Consider the following 18,708-nt stretch of genomic DNA (forward strand, 5'->3'; position numbering starts at 1 on the left):
GAATGATAAATAATACTTCTCGTAATTCTAAATCAGCAGAAAAGCAAATGTAATCCAATATTCATCATTTAAGCAATTCTGAACATTCGAATCTAAGTCGTTTCTTTTGTTGCAACCATGTAGATCTATTAATCTATGTACAAGATTAATTGTTTTTATTTTTCCTAAATCCGAAAAAGGTTTAAATAAAAGAATAATAGAGAGAAAATACAATTCAAATAGATATCCGATAAAGTATATGAATACCAACTAAAAACAAAATAACAATAAAGAAAATAATTTAAAGATAGAAAACCAAACGATGTCATTCTTCCTCCTTAAAGTATATCAACAGAAAAGAAAATTTTGAAACTTATAGATTATGAAACTGAGAGAGAATAGAGCAAGATGAGAGAGGCAGAGCAAAAAGAGGAAGGCGGCGCATATGCTTTGAAGCAGAGAAAGGAATAACTTGTTGTACATTTAAGTATGAGGTCATCTATAAGATCATATATATTAGTGAGATAAAATGAAGGTTGTACATCAAAATATGAAATATGATAAAAAATTATACACCATTAATAAAATTTATCCTGCATTTGATACTTCGATTCTTTTTCTTTTTTTCAACTATTTTTGCTTTTTTACTCCAAATTTTAGAATAAAATTATTTATTTATAATTAAGAAATTATTATTAATAAAAACAGTAAATAATAAACATCCAAGACATTAATATGTATAATAATAATTGATCAATAACTTTTTTTTTATGAAATTAACATTATTATTGATAAGTTATAATTAAACTATAATTAATTCATTAAAATTTAGTTACTACTACTATTTCATTAGACATTTTTTAATAGATAAACATGAGTATTAATTCCAAGTTTGGAACAATAAAAGTCAAAATAAAAGGGCTAAACCAAAAACGTCATCCCCTCCTAAGCAAAACGACACCCGTTTCATCACTCTCAAACAAACAAGTTCGAAACTTAAAAAGGATAATGTCAGAGAGAGAGAAAGAGAAGGAAGGAAAGGAGGGAAATGGGAAAGCAAAGACAAATTTTTTGCTTCATTTGAAAGCTTTTCCTTTGTTGTCACGTATCTGCTACTGCTATTTACCAGTCAATCATATGCATACTCTCATTTAATTTTATTTAATTTCTCTCCTCGTTGCCTTTCCAGTTTCTCTCCCTGTTTTCGTTTTCTGTCTCTTTAATGGCGCCGATTTAAGGCATACCAGCTGCTCGATTAATTGATTCTATGAGAAACGCCTTTTTTTCCTCTTTAATTTGGGGGTTTAAGGCTTTCCAAGGGACAATGTTTTGTTATAACTTTCAATTCATTACATTTACCAGCTAAAAAGGAGAAAAATCTGTTCTTGTACTTCCATTTTTCAGAACTGGTTCAGGTACGTACTCAGCTCTATTTTTGTTCAGGTGCTAAGCTCTATTTTTGTTTCAGAATGGGTTTAAGCATTGGCTAAGTGGTCTAATTCTGCTTTATAAAGTTTGTTCTTTGCTTTAAATCTTTTCTTGTCTATTGATTTATTGTTTATTGTGCTATTTTGTCCAAAAAGAGAAAGGGGGGATTTCTATGGAGGCCAAAAAGAAAAAGGGTTCTTTCTTTGAATAGCTTTCTTGCTGTAAATTGTGTTTTGGTTTCAAGTTGAAATTGGTGGAGGGAAGAATGCAATTATTAGAGTAAAATGTTTGAATTTCTTTTTATCTTATTGATGATGATGTGGTGTTAAACTTTTTTCCTCTTTTATTAGGTGACTTTGATATTTATATGCCATGGAAAGGAAATCGTCTTCTAATAGTCATATGGTGAAGATCTCCATGGCTAAGAGCCCTGTGCCGAGGAGTCCTATGCCTAAGAGTCCCATGCCAAGGAGTCCTATGCCTAAGAGTCCCATGCCAAAGAGTCCAATGGCCTATGAAAAATACAAGTCAAGATGTGCATATGGTTTAATCAGTTTCTTTCGTTTTCGACATCGTCAATCAAAGAAGATGATTTCTGATACTTATAATAGAAGCTTAAGCATACATTCTCTAGGTAATTATTCTTTGATTTCTGTTTGTTGTATTGGATGCATAATATGATTAAAGGCCTCAATAATAGGGGTGTTAATTCGGGTTATTGTTTCATAATTGTGTTATGTAGGTTGTCTTTATAAATCGTGTTATGCCTAATAATTTAGGATACTACTGTTATATTAAGATGAATAATTTGATTAGAAGGATCAAATGTTGTTCCTAAAGTAAGATTTATAATGCATATTGTTGTAGTTTTCTATTTATACTATAGTTTTATACAGATTTAAGACTTTTTTCTCCATGTGCAGATGATCAACCTAGGAATTCAAATCAATACATTCGTGTAAGTGTCGAATCCTTATTTTTTGTTGACTGCTGGTCATTTATTTGATCCCAGCTTTGTGTACATGGTCAATTGAAAGATGATGTTGCTGGTAATGTATATGCTGATTAGAAACCATGCTCATTGCAGGATGCGGTAGATGAGATGACTGTGACAGTAGATTCGAGTAAGGTAAAACCGAAGAAAATTAAGAAGGATGTGTGCATAGAGCAGAAAATGATGAAGAAGATTACCACAGCTAAAGTGGAAAATGTACATTCTGATTCTGGACATGTTCATGATCTGTCAAGTAAAAGTAGAAAAGCAACAACTACTTCTCGGAGACATCGCCGATTGCCTATTTACGGGTGTTATGATATAACAACTGTGCAGCATCAGCATGCTAATCCTACGGGTGTTAAGATTGTAGCTGAAAGATCTATAGATTCATTAGACTCTCCTGCAAAAGTAGAAGTGCATCCTGAGTCCAACTGTGAAAGAGACTGCAATTCTAAAAGTAATGAGATCAATCTTCAAGTTAATCTCAACGAAGCAACCGAAGCATTTATAAACCAGAAGTTGATTGAGGGAAGACACATCAGCAACGACGGATCAAGCCACGAATCGAAACACTTCTTGGATGCATTAGATGTACTGAATTCCAACAAGGACTTGTTCATAAAGCTCTTACAGGATCCCAATTCTCTGTTGGTGAAACACATTGAAGACCTGAGAGACTCTCAGGAAAACGAGCAGCGGAAGAAATTACCAACAGAATTCGAATTATTAGAGCATCAGATAAAAGAAAGTAGCTTTTCTAAGGATGGCGATTTCCAGCCTTTGGAGAATATAGTAATCTTGAAGCCCCACCAAAACAGCTTGCAACACTGTACAGATAAAAGTAGTCCCAACTCTCCAATTTTCCCCTTTGAACAAATGAAAAGAAAGTTGATGCAGGCTATAAGAGTGGGCAGAAAAAAGAAGCAGTTGTTGCTGACTGATTCTGCAATGCATCTCGAGTCTACCAACCGCGTAGGCGGTCAAGAGCAATGTGCGAAAGAAAATGTTGAGGATATCATCTCAAGAGACTCAACTGAAAAGGCGGCTTTTGATCTTGGAGAGTTGTCTGCGTCTTCCATGGATGCCAAGAGAAATACTCAGATGGACAATGCCAAAGAATCTGATCCTGGTGTTCGAGATGAAGCTGGTTTACACAGCGAAAGAGATCTTGAAAGTTCATGTTTATCACCTAACGGGCCTCCAAAAACGAAAAAGCATGAATTGTTTGTCGAGCCTAGAATAGATGTTTCTGAGTTGAAAAATGGAAATACAAATTTGAGGAGAAAACGGAGAGAAAAAACCTGGAATGAGACATGTTCTGTTCCTGATTATGATTACTTGCCTATGATCAGTCCTGGATGGACAAAGGAAAATGGCGTTGTATCCCCGCGAACGAGGTTTTCAACATACGACACTCTTCAAATTGCGAGTGAGAACCATTCAAGGAATCAGAAAGGCATGAAAGGGAGTTGCTCAAGTCTAAGGCAGAATGTAGAGGCTTCACCATCTGCTGTTTACAGGAAACAATATGAGAAAAGGGCAGATGTCCGCGACAACCTTTACGTTGATGTCCGAGAAAGAGGTAAGCTTTTTAACTATAATATTTGTCTGTTTGCATTGTATTCTGTATGAACTATGTATAAATTTTATGCATTTTCCATGAACATTGTAGAAACAAATACCAATGAAATTTCAGAACAAATCAGTCCTTCAGGAATGACTTCCAAATCAGATAGTTATCATGATAATGGTGTAAACCAAAGCAACGAGACGGTGGATGCATGCGAGGAAAGTGAACCTTTGGCTTCTCCAACATCTCTGGAGACTCAGACATCAAATATATCACTAGATGACTATTCCTCAAGCCCTTTGAACCGTCAAAACTTCAATGAGTTTGGCATGACTAAGGACCACACCGAGCAGCCAAGTCCAGTATCGGTTCTTGATCAATTCTTCACAGAAGATGTCAATAGCCCTATAAAAACCAAATGCAAACCTAGTAAGTACTTACATTACAAAATTATAGATCATATTTTACAATTTTGTCATTTCATTTACAATCTGAAGTTATGCAGCATTACATGTGTGGGAGCTACAAATTGGTATTGATGAAGTTTTCTTAGCTGCTCGTCATCAGTTAGCTGTCGCTACGAAGACCAATTCGATTACTTCCACGGAAGAATACAGATCCATGTTGAGTTACATTACCCGAGTTTTGCAAGCTAGTTGCTTTACTTGGGATGAGCTCTCGCGAAAATGCCAGATTTCAGACAGACTCCTCGATATCTCCTTATTCGAAGATATTCATATGGGGCCGGCACAACATTGCCACGATCTAAGGCTCATCTTCGACTATGTTAATGAAATTGTTCTAGATGCAAACAGTGGTTACTCAAGATGTTCCCCTTGGTTGTCATTCATTAAACCAAGAATTGTACCAGCTACCGAGAACATAGTTAAGCAAATACTGAAATATGTTGATTGGGAGCTCCTCTTGGCACAAAGACCAGAGACGGTGGAGAACATTATCGAAATGGACTTGAATAAATCAGGAATATGGATGGATATCCGACTTGATATTGAAGATGCTGTTTCTGAGATAATAGACCATCTTTTGGAAGAATTAATCATGGAAATTACAATTGAATAGGCAATTGGTTAAAAAGATTTCTTGATGAAGAGTTGGCAAGAAGAGAATCAAAGTTAGTTGTTGAATTCCCAATTATATGGGAGCATATGTTTTTGATGATAGTTTGGTGACATATAGAGGAAGTATTCAAATTTTGGTGTATATGGCTATATATGTTTATTTTTTGCTATTTTCTTTCCCATTTGTAATTAGAGGGAAAATTTATTGAAAATAGCTTCATTTGTTATTGTATTTTGGATGTTTTTTCTTCTAAATCAAAAGGAAAAAAATGATTCATAAAAAAAAAAGGAAAAACGAAGAAAATTGGAAAAGAAATGGCAAAGAAGTGAAAATAAAAAACAAAATGAAAATAATTTAAACAATAACAAAAAGAAAAAAAAATATTTTTTACTTTGTCAATTTTGACCGAAAACGACATCAAAATGAAAAATTTCAAGAATTAAAGTTGTTCAGTATCTTATTTACTATGAAACCATAATTTTAATTCTTCAAAATCATTATTTTTGGATGTTTTTCTCTCTCTAAAAATTAACTTTCTCTCTCGTAAAAAAATACCTAAATGACATCAAAGCTAAAAAGTTGAAGAATTAAAGTTACTTAAAATATAATTTAATTCTTGAAATTTTCATTTCAAAGCCGTTATCAGCCAAATTTTAACAAAGTAAACCCAAATGTAAAATTTTGCAAACCACGTGCGTTTGAAAAAAAAAATACGTATCTATAAATCAGCAAAACCATAGGATAATTATATGTAATTAATCTTATATATTTTTTATATATATTTAATTGAGTTAGAGCAATAGAAAATGACCCTCCATTTCATATTATATGTTTTTTCTAGAGTTTTTTTTTCATAATAAATATTATTTTGAGAAGATCAAAATGTAGATTTAAGGTATTTGAATAATAAATTTATTATAAAATAAAATAAATAAACATTGGAATTAATAAATAAATATTTTTAATTTTTGTGTAATTCTTTTGATAGAGTATCATATAGTTAAATAACATTTATTGATAGATAGAAAGGGAAAAGAGAAAGTAAGACAAGATTTTTGTTTTGTTATGGGTTTTTAAATTAAGACCAGACCTATCCTTTTCACTGTAAAAAATTCAAAATTGATATCAGACAGAAAGCCAATCCCAATCCTAATCTTAAAATAAAATATTTAAAAAAGTTTCCAAACTAAAAACGACATACAGCCTGCAGTTTTAATCCCTCAATGTCAAACACTCCTGACAAAAATAGCAACCAGTCCCCATACGACAATTACGTTTCAACAAAACCCCAAAACACACTCTTTCCTATGATAAATTACCACTGTTTACACTATTTAAGTTTCCTCCTATTTTTGTTTCAAAAAAAAAAAAAAAAAGTTTCCTCCTATTTTTTTATTTTTTTTCCAAATTCTCAGATAATTAACAGTAATAATTCATTTATATTTTGGAAATAATACCATGATTTTTTTTAGAGTTTTGTAATTTTTTTAATTTAATATAGGGTTAATACACATATTTGCCCTGTGTTTTCTCGGAAAAACAGATTTGCCCTTAAATCAAATAAACCCACAAAACTATCCCTGAATTTTTCACAAACCTATAATTATACCATAATCTAACAAAGCTGTTAAACGGCGTTCACATCAAAGCTGCTTGTCTCCAGAAAAACTTCAGAAAAGAACAACCAATCACAAACAGAAAAAAAATATGCACATTCAATTTCGATTAAAAACAAGTTAGAAAAACAGATTGGTCAAAATTCATTTTCATAAAAGCCCAATCAACCTAATAAAACGACGTCTAAACCTCCTAATTAATCCAAAAGCAATAGCAATAGAAAACAATAAGAAACCAAATGAGTTTTGATTGTCGTCATCCAATTTTTTTTGGAGAAAAGAATGTTTGATATCATCGCCGTTTAGCAGCTCTGTTAGATTAGGGTATAATTGCAGGTTTATGGAAAATTCAGGGATAGTTTTATGGGTTTATTTGATTTAAGGGCAAATCTGTTTTTCCGTGAAAACACATGGACAAATATGTGTATTAACGCTTTAATATATTAAGTCATTTGCACGCGAGTATAATAGTTTTAGAATTTCCATTTTTTTATATATATTTGTGGGTTAAAGTGTAAAAATACCCTTAACGTTTTGGGTCAGGATCAATTTTACCCCTAATATTGGTAGCTAAGAGCATAATTTGGGTCAATTTTACCCCAATTATAAAACACAAATATTTTTGATCCTTATTCTGCACCAATTGCATATCAATTCGTTTTAAAAAATGATTTCATGTATTTTATAATTTAATAATAGAATTAGAAATTAATATTTAGATTAGGTGAATTTTTTGCATTTTTTTTTGTCCAGCTTGTACAAAAAAACAGTATAGTTTTTTTTTTCACGTTCCAATATATGTTTGCGATTGTTTCAAAAAAACATATGTTTGTGATTTTTACTGATAAAATGATACATGTGTGAAGTGTAAATGACAAGATTCATGACCGAGAAGACAATTTGATGAATTATTTGTCAAATTGACCCCATTTATCAATGTTAGGGGTAAAATTGCTCTTGGCTTCCAACATTAGAAGTAAAATTATACAATTTTAAACGTTAGGGGTACTTTTGCACTTTAACCCTATATTTGTTGTGAATATTGGAAAAAGATAATAAAATTATGGCATTACATTCATTTGGACCCCTAAATTAAAGCTTCAAAGTCAATTAGGATCCTAAACTATCAAAATTATTGGATTCCTGAACTAAGCAAAAATCATAAATTGAGTCCTTATCCTATTCTAAAATAAAAAACTGTGACTATTTTATAAAGACGGTAATAATCTTTGTGTTGGTTTAAAATTAGTTTGGTAAACAGAGTTTGAAATTAAAATTGTTCAACCTGATGATTTTCGTTGAGGCTTTAATTGATGATTTTTATTTAAAATGTAGATCCAATTGGTAATTTTTACTTAATTCAGAGATCTAATTAATGATTTTGATAGTTTAAAGTTGTAATTGATTTTGAAGCCTTAAGTTGAGAATACAGATGATTATTATTCCTAAAATTATTTATTTCTTTAAATGAGAACAATGACATGTCAAAATTATAATATTAAATTGCACATGCTTTTGATACTTCGGTTCTTTTTTACAACTATTTTTTTTGCCTTATTATAGAATAAAATTATTTATTTAAAATTAAGAAATAATTATTAACAATTATTTTAGAATGAAAATGAGTTTTTTTTTTTTGAGAAAATGCTTGTAATTTCATTAGATAAAAAAAAAAGTATAACAAACAAAATGTAAGGAATAAAACCTTACATGATTACAGGAAATAAATACAATATCCACAAAGGGATAAAAATGACTACAAAGAGCAAGAAGACACCATAAAAGGCATAAAAAACACAAAACAACAATATATTTCTCGTAAATCCAAATCTGTAGAAAGACATCTACAATCCAAACTTCATCCTTTAGACCATTTCGAACATTCGGATCTGAATCTTTTTTTTTTGTTGCAACCACGTAGATTTATTGATCTACGAACAAGATAAACTATTTCCGCTCTTGCTAAATCCGAAAAAAGCATAAACAACAGAATAGCAGACAGCAGATACAATCAGACAGATAAAGAGTTCCGATGAAATATATGAATATAGACTAAAAAAGCAATAAAAGAAAATATAAAAATCTAACCCGGTGTGAGGAGGAAGAAGGAAGACCCTTCGTCCTCCTCAAAGTAGATCAACAAAATAGAAAGATTGATAGAAAAATGGAAGAGAAAGGAAGAAGAAGAGAATTTGCAGATTTTTTTCTTAGTTTCCTGCGAATGAAAATGAGTTAATATCTACGCTACAAGCAACAATAAAAATAGTAAATAATACTTCTTCCATTTCATATTACATGTATTTCTAGAGATTTTTTTTTCGTTTCATAATACATGTCATTTTTATATGATCAATACACATTAAGTCACATTCTTTTTGCTATAAAACGTGAATTCATGAAGATTAATTAGAATAATGAACTTATTATGGAATAAATAAACAATGGAATCAATAAATAATGGACAACAAAGTCTTTTTCCTAATATTCTTAATTTTTGTATAATTCGCTAGAAAGACATGCAATATGAAACGGAAGGAGTGCATAGCTAAGAAATTAATATGTATAATAATAATAATAATTAATCAATAACTTTTTTTATTTATCAAATTAACATTATTATCATTTAATCCGGTAAGTTATAATTAAAACTATAATTAATTCGTTAAAACTTAATTACTACCAATTCCTAATTAGTAGTATTTCATTAGACTTTTTTTAAGATAAATATGAGTATTAATTCCAAGTTCGGTGTAAACCAAAAAAAATTCCAAGTTTGGAACAATAAAAGTCAAAATAAAAGGGCTAAATAGTTTGTCATTTCTTAGATTTAGACCTGTTTATGAGTTAGGTTGGAATGGGTTCGGGTCGAACCTGGTCGGGGTTTACATTGGGTCAAATACATAAATATCATAATTAAATACAAACTTACAACTAAATCATATCACCAAGCTTAATTTTTAATATGTAATTATAACCTATATATTATAATTTTACATAATAATTTAAAAAATTTAGACTCAAATTCATAAATCATGAACTCTAGAAACTATATTCTAGACTTTTAATTTATAAATTTTAATCCTTAAAATATATTAAAAGTACTGATTTTACTAGTTTGACATAATCCAAAATTATGGTTCGATATAATTGTAAATAGTTTTTAAAAGATGAATTTCTGTGTAAGTTTCCCTTTTACATTAAACTATCTTATCCAAAGCCCAACTCAACCCCATTATAGGAAAATTTACATAGAAATTCATTTTTGAAAAACTATTTACAACTATACCAAATCATAATTTTGAATTATGTCAAACTAATAAAATCATTATTTTTAAAGATTAAAGTTTATAAATTAGGGATCTAGAATATATTATCAAGAGCTTGAGATTTATGAATTGGGGTCTAAACTTTTTAAATGACGTGTAAAAACATATTTCATTTGGTATATATAGAAAAAAATGACGTATTAAGAATTAAGTTTGATGATATGATTTAGTTGTAATTTTATAGTCAATTATGATTAAGTTTGGTATATATATTCATGTAAAAAGCCCCACATTATATCTACATCGGGCTTGAGCCAGGTTGGGTCAAAATAAGAAAATTAATGGGTCAAATACATGAATATCATAATTAAGTACAAAATTACAACTAACATATCACTAAATTTAATATTTAATATATCATTATTTTCTATATATTATGATTTTACACCATAATTTAAAAATTATAGACCCCAATTCATAAACCATAAACCCTAAAAAATAAATTCTTGATTTATAATTTATAAATTCTAATTTTTAAAATATATAAAAAGTACTGATTGTTTGACGTAATTCAAACTCATTATTTTACATAATTGTAGATAATTTTTTAAAAAGTGAATTTATATGTAAATTTTTCAAAATTAATTCCCAAGTCTAGTCCAACCCGACTCGTACAATGAATATATATTTATATTAAATTTTTTAAAAAATTAAAATTAAATTACAGTAAGTCCGTTTTTTTTATTAACCAAGTCTTATTGTTGCTGCTAATATTAATAATAACGTTTCCACAATGAATTTTTTTTATCCATGAATAATAATAAAAAAAATACAATGAATGGTTCAAAAAAACAATGAATGTGATGCAAGTATGAATGACCATCCTATATATATATGAGTGGTAAAAAATGGCAACAAATTTAAAATTTATTTAATTAATCCAATAAAGAGCAATAAAAATAACTTTATATAAAATATTTAACAAAGTTATATATATACATATACTATAAAAACGGATCAGACTGGGTTGGGTTCGGACTTTTGAGACAAATATCAAATCCATCCTATTTTTATATGCGGACATGAACGAGTCCAAACTGGATCAGACTAATTCTGAAATATACATGTCCTAACTCAATCATAAGAAGCGGGTTTGAACTGGTCGGATGGGATAGTGGGCTCATAACCAGGCCTACTTATTAATATTAAAACTGTAACTAACCACACAAAAAGTAACCAATGCTATGATGACTGTCAGAAAGAGAGAGAAGGAAAGGCGGGAAATGGGAAAGGCTTTCCGTTGTTGTCAAGTATCTGGTACTGCTATCCAATGATTTTATTTTATTCTCGGGTAAATTACACTCATGGCCATTGAACTTTATCCATTTTCATATTATGGCCACTGAACTTCATTTCTTCCCGGTATAGCCACAGAAGTTTACACTTTTTAATATCGGTGGTCACTTAACATCTCAAAACGACCGTTGACAGCTAAAAATAAAAAAATTCAAAGCGTTACTGATATTCTAAGAAACTTTAATTCTTGAAAATTTTCGTTTTGAGGTCATTTGAGTGTTGTTTGGTTAGGAGAGAAAATTAATTTTTAGAGAGAGAAAGCTCCAAAAAAAATGTGATTTTCGAAAATAAAAAATGTGGTTTCATAGTAAATGTTGTTCTGAACAACTTTAATTCTTGAATATTTTCATTTTGAGGTCGTTAACTATCGTTAACGATCATTTTGAGAAGTTAGTTAAAATTGAGTAGTCACAGGTGTTAAAAAAAAATGTAAAGTTTAGAAGAAATGAACCATAATGTGAAAATGGGTAAAGTTCAGTGGACATGGGTGTAATTTACCCTTTTATTCTCTGCCGGTTGCCTTTGCTTTTTGCTTGCTTGCTTTCTTGTCCTTCCGTTCGGATTCGATTCTGTGGAAACTACTCTGTCCTCGTAGGGAAGTCTGGTTTTGTTCTCAGATTGTAAGCAAGATCGTAAGGTATAGTCTCTCTCTCTGTTTTCGTTTTTTGCCTCTTTAATAGCACCGATTTAGGGCATACCAGCTGCTGCTCGATTAATTGATTCTATGAGAAACGCCTTCCTTTTTTCTTCAATTTTAGGGTTTCATCAATCATATTTGAACATCTCTTCTTTCCATTTACCAGGAGAAAAATCGATCTGTTTCTGTACTTCCATTTTTCAGAACTGGTTCAGCTACGTACTAAGCTCTATTTTTATTTGTTGAACTTTTTTCCTCTTTTAATTGCAGCTTTGATATTGATATGCCATGGAAAGGAAATCGACTAATAGCCATATGGTGAAGATCTCTATGCCTAAGAGTCCCATGCCAAAGAGTCCAATAGCGTATGAAAAATACAATTCAAGATGTGCATATGGTTTAATCAGTTTCCTTCGTTTTCGAATAGAAGCTTAAGCAGACATTCTCTAGGTAAGAATTCTTTGATTTCTGTTTGTTGTATTGGATGCATAAAATGATTAAAGGCCTCAACCATTTGTAGTGTGTGTGTTAATTCGGATTATTGTTTCATAATTGTGTTATGTTATCAGTATATTCTCTATGATGTGTTAAAGGACTCATATCATGTAGAATTTGACAATCCTAATAATCACTAGGATATCAGGATGAATTATTTGATTAGGAGGATCAAATGTTGTTCCTAAAGTAAGATTTATAGTGCATATTGCTTCATATGATGCTGGTGATTTTGGTTGCAAAAGGAAATTGAATTGCTTGCTTGACATTTTTTTAAGTTAATCAATTTAATATTCTTTAAGAATGTGAAAAAAGTCATTAGTTTTCTACAAATGAAAAGAAAGTTGATGCAGGCTATAAGAGTGGGCAGAAAAAAGAAGCAGTCATTGCTGACTGATTCTGCAATGCATCTCGACTCTACCAATGGCGTAGGCGGTCAAGAGCAATGTGCGAAAGAAAATGTTGAGGATATCATCTCAAGAGACTCACCTGAAAAGGCGGCTTTTGATCTTGGAAAGTTGTGTGCATCTTCCATGGATGGCAAGAGAAATACTCAGATGGACAATGCCAAGAATCTAATCCTGGTGTTCGAGATGAAGCTGGTTTACACAGCGAAAGAGATCTTGAAAGCTCATGTTTATCACCTAACTGGCCTCCAAAAACGAAAAAGCATGAATTGTTTGTCGAGCCTAGAATAGTTATTTCTGAGTTGAAAAATGGAAATGCAAATTTGAGGAGAAAGCGGAGAGAAAAAACCTGGAATGAGACCGGTTCTGTTCCTGATTATGATTACTTGCCTATGATCAGTCCTAGACGGACAAAGGAAAATGGCGTCGTATCCCCGCAAACAAGGTTTTCAACGTACGAAACTCTTCAAATTGCGAGTGAGAACAATTCAAGGAATCAGAAAGACATGAAAGGGAGTTGCTCAAGTCTAAGGCAGAATGTAGAGGCTTCACCATCTGCTGTTTACAGGAAACAATATGAGAAACAGGCAGATGTCCACGACAACCTTTACCTTGATGTCCGAGAAGTAGGTAAGCTTTTTAACGATAATGTTTGTCTGTTTGCATTGTATTCTGTATGAACTATGTATAAATTTTATGCATTTTTCCATGAACATTGTAGAAACAAATACCAATGAAATTTCAGAACAAATCAGTCCTTCAGGAATGACTTCCAAATCAAATAGTTATCATGATAATGGTGTAAACCAAAGCAACGAGACGGTGGATGCATGCGAGGAAAGTGAATCTTTTGGCTTCTCGACAAATGGTAAATTTCATGATGTCTTTTAAAGTTTTGACCTTTCACATTTTTTCATAGACTGAATTTACCTTGTCAGGATTAGGGATGACAACGGGTAGGGTACCCGTGGGTAGTGTCAATCCTAAACCCTTACCCGTTTATTTTTTAATTACCCGTATCCTAACGGGTATACTTTATGTATATCATACCCGCCCCATTTAATTCACGGGTACCCATACCCTTTAAGAATCAATAAATAAAGCAGAAAATATTAGAAATTTAACAAAGTATAAATTTAATAAATCATCAATCTAAAGATTGGACAAATTGAACCTTGTAAGGATAGAGTGGCATAATGGTACCAGGTTGAAGAACATAAGGTTGAGAAAAAAAGGTTAGGGTTCAAATCTCAAATCTTAAATCTAAAAAACAATAATATTTTTTAATATATAAAAGAGTTATGATGGGTAACGGGTACCGATTACCCTGAGGGTATTTCCATACTCATCCCATTACCCTAACGGGTAATGATTTTGATCCCATACCCGTTTCATACCCTTTATACAGATTACGAAGAGTGTCGAGACTCGAACATCAAATATATCACTAGATGACTATTCCTCAAGCCCTTCAAACCGTCAAAACTTCAATGAGTTTGGCATGACTAGGGATGGCAACGGGTAGGGTACCCGCGGGTAGTGCCAATCCCAAATCCTTACCCGTTTATTTTTTAATTACCCGTACCCGTCCCATTACCCTAACGGGTATATTTTTGCATCCCATACCCTTCCCATTTAATTCGCGGGTACCCACGGGTATCCTTACCCGTTAAAAATCAATAAATAAAATAAAAAATATTATAAATTTAACAAAATATAAATTTAATAAATCATTTATCTAAAAATTGAACAAATTGAACCTTAATCAATAAGAATAAGTAGCTTAGTGGTATCACTCAATGGTTGAAAAACAAAATGTTGGAGTTTAAAATCTCAAATATTACATCTAAAAAACAATAATTTTTTTAATATATAAAAGAATTATGACGGGTAACGGGTACCGGGTATCTTGGGGGGTATTCCCATACCCGTCCCATTACCCTAACGGGTAATTATTTTGATCTCATACCATTCCCATACCTTTTTATACAGGGTACGAGCAGTCCCATTAGGATCGGGTAGTGCCGTGTATCCGCGGGTACACTACCCGTTGCCATCCCTAGGCATGACTAAAGATAACGTTGAGCAGTCAAGTCCAGTATCAGTCTTGATTAATTCTTCACAGAAGATGTCAATAGCCCAATAAACACAAAATGCAAATCTAGTAAGCACTTATCTTACAAAATTACAAATCATATTTTACAATTTTGTCATTTCATTTACACATATGGAGTTATGCAACACTACATTCAGTGTGGGAGCTGCAAATTGATATTGATGAAGTCTGCTTAGCTGTTCGACATCAGTTAGATGTCGTTGCGAAGACCAATTCGATTACTTCTACAGAAGAATACAGATCCATGTTGAGTTACATTATCAGAGTGTTGCAAGCTAGTAGCTTTACTCGGGACGAGCTCTCGTGAAAATGCCAAACTTCAAACGGACTTATCAATATCTCTTCATTCAAAGACATTCATATAAGGCTGACACAACATTGCCACGATCTAAGGTTTCTCTTTGACTATGCCAATAAAGTCGTTCTAGATGTAAAGAGTAGCTACTCAAGACGCTTCCCTTGGTTGTCTTTATTAAATCAAGAATGGTACCGGCTACTGGAAACATAGTTAAGGAAATATTGAAATATGTTGATTAGGAGCCCTTCTTAGCATAGAAACTGGAGATGGTGGAGAACATTGTCAAAATGGATTTGAATAAATCAGGAAGATGGATGGATATCCGACTTGATGCCGAAGATGCTGTTGCTGAGATGATAGACAATCTTTTTGAAGAATTGATCATGAAAATTACAGTTGAATATGCAATGGTTAAAATGATTTCTTGCAAGAAGAGAATCAAAGCTAGTTGTTGAATTCCCAATCATATGGGAGCATATGTTTTTGATGATAGTTTTTTTTAAAGAATGAAAGAATTAATATTAAGAATCCAACTGGAGTGTAGAACAAATAAAGAATGGTGGAACAGACCTCCACTCACCACAACCAGACAAAGAATCAGATTCTCTAGCTAGACTATGAGCAATCCGGTTCGCTAATCGTTTAACAAAGGACAAAGAGAGAAGAGCTATATCCCGAACAAAAGGATAAAAAAAATGGAGAATCAACTACCCTATCATTTTGAAAAGCATTTACCAATAGTTGGGAATCAGACTCTATAGGATGAAACTTTGAGCCAGCTGATAGCCTCACGGAAGCTAAGAGCTTTGGCCATAAGTGGGCCAGGAGGTCCAGAATATAACCCATTTTTTTTGCTGCTAAGAATGTGCTTGAGGAATCCTGTAAAACGAAACCAAAGCCCAATTTATTGTTACCGAAGAGAGCATCATCAAAGTTTAGCTTAAGCTTACCTAAGGTCGAGGGGGACTAGCGAGTTGTTGCACGGGGACCAGAGGCTGGGGAATAATGCAGAACCTGTGCATATTTCCACTTAGACAGTAGAGTCGTAGCATTGCTGAATAGGATTCCCGGTTCGTTCGATGTGTTACACCATACCTTAAGTGCTGAAAAAATAAGTACTGAATTTTAAGTGCTGAATATTTTAAGTGCTGAAAATATTGAGTGATATAATTATTATAAAAATATTAGTTGATAATGTTTAACTTAAAATGTTAATTTAAATATTTTGACTTATCAAAATAAATGTTTTTTTTTTAACTTAATTTACTAATTTAAATAGTAGAGAAGTAATTATTATCAAACACACTTAAATTAAAGGGTAAATTCCAAAAAAAACCCCTGTGGTTTGATGTTGTTCCAAAAAAATCCCCGTGGTTTGTTTTTACAACAGTCTTCTTAGAAGGAGGAGGAGGAGGAGGAGGAGAAGAAGAAGGAGGAAGAAGAAGAAGGAGAGAAGAGATGAAGAAGGAGGAAGAAGAAGAGGGGGAAGGAAGAAGGAGGAGAGAGAAGGGGGAAAAAAATAAAAAAAAATCGATTTTCCCGTTTTACCCCTGTGCCACGTCAGCATTTTAACGGTGTTAAGTCATTTTTCGTTTTTCGGGTAACGGCGCAAACCACAGTCCTTTTTTTTTTGTAAAAACAAACCACAGGGGTTTTTTTGGAACAACATCAAACCACATGGTTTTTTTTTGGAATTTACCCTAAATTAAATAAGTGCTTAATATTTAATTTAAGTCATTAAATGGGTTATTAAACAAGGCCTTAGACATGTTAATAGTTGGGACTTCCTACATTAATATCATAATTAATTATAAAATTATAACTAAATCATATTATGAAATTTACCTCCTAACTCACTGTTATTTTGGGAGGTTCGGATCGGGTTTGGTTCGGACTTAAAAATTCAAGGGCTTCCTATACGAATATCATAATCAAAAATAAAATTACAACTAAATCAGATTATTGAATGTTATTATTTTCCACATATAACAAATAAAATATGCTTTTACACCATAATTTAAAAATTCTAAACCTTAGACAATATATTCTAGACGCATAATTTATAAACTTTAATTCTTAAAATATATTAAAAGTAATAATTTTATTAATTTCACATAATTCAAAATTAGGACTAAACATAATTGTAGATAGTTTTTCACGGTTTTGAAATGTGAATTTATATGTAAATGTCCCAAAATTCAATCCCAAGCGTAACCTAAATAAACCCATCTAAAAAATATAAATATTTTTAATAATAAAAATTAAAATTTATATTTAAAAATAAATATAAAACTAAATAATTAAAATAATCGGGAGGATCTGACTGGATTGCCCCCATGCTATTTTTATAAAAGCTAAGCCATCCCTTGATATAGGTGGGTTTCAGCAGCCCTAAGCCTGGGTAGGGTCTAAAGTCATTTTTCTATGTTCAAGGCTCGACCTATTAGACACGAGCCTCGGTGAGCTAGGCAAGTCTCCGGAACTGTGACCATGTCTAATCCATTTTTAGGGGTTTTATTTTTATTTTTAGCCGAAAGATAAACTCATTCTTTGTTTTTGTTTTGTTTTTCTTTAGTAATTATTATTATTTTTTTTTATGGATCTACTAGTGATAGATTAAGAAAAATATCTGACATATGAGATCTCAAAGCTTTCAACCATATGAGTGGATTTTTTTGCTAACGCCCCCGTTGTTAGCATGCAGATGCTTAAATCAACATGACTCCGAAGAATGCTAGTATTGTGGACGATTATTTACTTTCTAATTATTAAACACATTTAAACTTTAGTGAGTTTTTTTTTTGTTTTCTATATTTCTATGTTCATTTACCGTTATCTTCATCCATATGCTAATACAATATACAATGTACTTATTCATTTAAGATATCAAAAAGGATTTTATTAAAAGAATTAAAAGACTTATTGAAACGAATCTTTTATTAAAACAGACTTATTGAAACAAATCTTTTATTAAAACGGGGTTTTGTTTTCGTGGGCCAAGAGCATAATTTTACAATGACAAAACTGAAGGCTAAAAACTCTTTGCAAGAATAAAAGATCCAGGTTAAAATAATAGTTTAATCCTATGTAAGGATCAAAACTGATATAAACCAAACAGTTAAAATAGTTTGTTTTGTAAAATCCATTTTGACATTATATAGTTTTATATGAAATAAATAAATTAAATTATGAAAGATATCTCAAATGAGTTTGATAAGTACGAAAATTTAATAAACAAGCAAAAGAGATAAAATATGAGATTTTATGCTCTTGGTGTGTGATAACATCCAGATATTATCTACGGGACTAAAGAGTAATTAACCAAACGACCGCGGATAAGGAGGATCGCTAAAGCAATGGCGTATGAAGTAAGACTTAGAGGTGGCGGATCTACAGATTCCTCAACACGCCACAGATGGTCAAACACCTTGAGAGATCTACTGTCAAACCTCGATACGCCCAG

The 18,708-nt window shown here is 31.7% G+C and overlaps 2 protein-coding genes across 6 annotated transcripts; both read left to right on the forward strand.

Annotated features, from left to right (window-relative positions):
- The first annotated feature begins 1,000 nt into the window (after positions 1–1,000).
- On the forward strand, positions 1,001–5,233 carry LOC136210812 (uncharacterized). Its single transcript, XM_066002225.1, has 6 exons — positions 1,001–1,394; positions 1,758–2,041; positions 2,331–2,365; positions 2,495–3,986; positions 4,077–4,403; positions 4,480–5,233. The coding sequence occupies exons 2-6, from the start codon at positions 1,780–1,782 to the stop codon at positions 5,052–5,054; spliced, it is 2,691 nt and encodes an 896-aa protein (XP_065858297.1). The 5' UTR covers positions 1,001–1,394; positions 1,758–1,779; the 3' UTR covers positions 5,055–5,233.
- Positions 5,234–11,792: 6,559 nt separating this feature from the next.
- LOC136210813 (uncharacterized) lies at positions 11,793–16,395 on the forward strand. Of its 5 annotated transcripts, none has more exons than XR_010678229.1 (5): positions 11,793–11,929; positions 12,200–12,379; positions 12,778–13,461; positions 13,553–14,995; positions 15,085–16,395. XR_010678229.1 is itself a non-coding variant. In XM_066002227.1 (5 exons), the coding sequence occupies exons 3-5, from the start codon at positions 13,224–13,226 to the stop codon at positions 15,252–15,254; spliced, it is 555 nt and encodes a 184-aa protein (XP_065858299.1). In that variant the 5' UTR covers positions 11,793–11,929; positions 12,200–12,379; positions 12,765–13,223; the 3' UTR covers positions 15,255–16,395. The 5 variants fall into 5 exon arrangements, 3 of the variants coding, with proteins under 3 accessions (XP_065858299.1, XP_065858300.1, XP_065858298.1); XM_066002227.1 differs by having other exon boundaries at positions 12,765–13,461; positions 13,553–13,699; XM_066002228.1 differs by having other exon boundaries at positions 13,553–13,699; positions 14,824–16,395.
- Positions 16,396–18,708: the final 2,313 nt, after the last annotated feature.

The sequence above is a fragment of the Euphorbia lathyris genome, chromosome 1 (genome assembly GCF_963576675.1).
Source record: "Euphorbia lathyris chromosome 1, ddEupLath1.1, whole genome shotgun sequence".
In the NCBI taxonomy this organism is placed as follows: Eukaryota; Viridiplantae; Streptophyta; class Magnoliopsida; order Malpighiales; family Euphorbiaceae; genus Euphorbia; species Euphorbia lathyris.

Coding starts and splice junctions, on each gene's coding strand:
- LOC136210813 (XM_066002227.1), top strand. CDS start 13,224: ATGATCAGTCCTAGACGGACAAAGGAAAATGGCGTCGTATCCCCGCAA. Junction 13,462..13,552: donor CCTTGATGTCCGAGAAGTAG/GTAAGCTTTTTA, acceptor TGAACATTGTAG/AAACAAATACCAATGAAATT. Junction 13,700..15,084: donor TTTTGGCTTCTCGACAAATG/GTAAATTTCATG, acceptor CACTACATTCAG/TGTGGGAGCTGCAAATTGAT.
- LOC136210812 (XM_066002225.1), top strand. CDS start 1,780: ATGGAAAGGAAATCGTCTTCTAATAGTCATATGGTGAAGATCTCCATG. Junction 2,042..2,330: donor CTTAAGCATACATTCTCTAG/GTAATTATTCTT, acceptor CTCCATGTGCAG/ATGATCAACCTAGGAATTCA. Junction 4,404..4,479: donor AAAAACCAAATGCAAACCTA/GTAAGTACTTAC, acceptor GAAGTTATGCAG/CATTACATGTGTGGGAGCTA.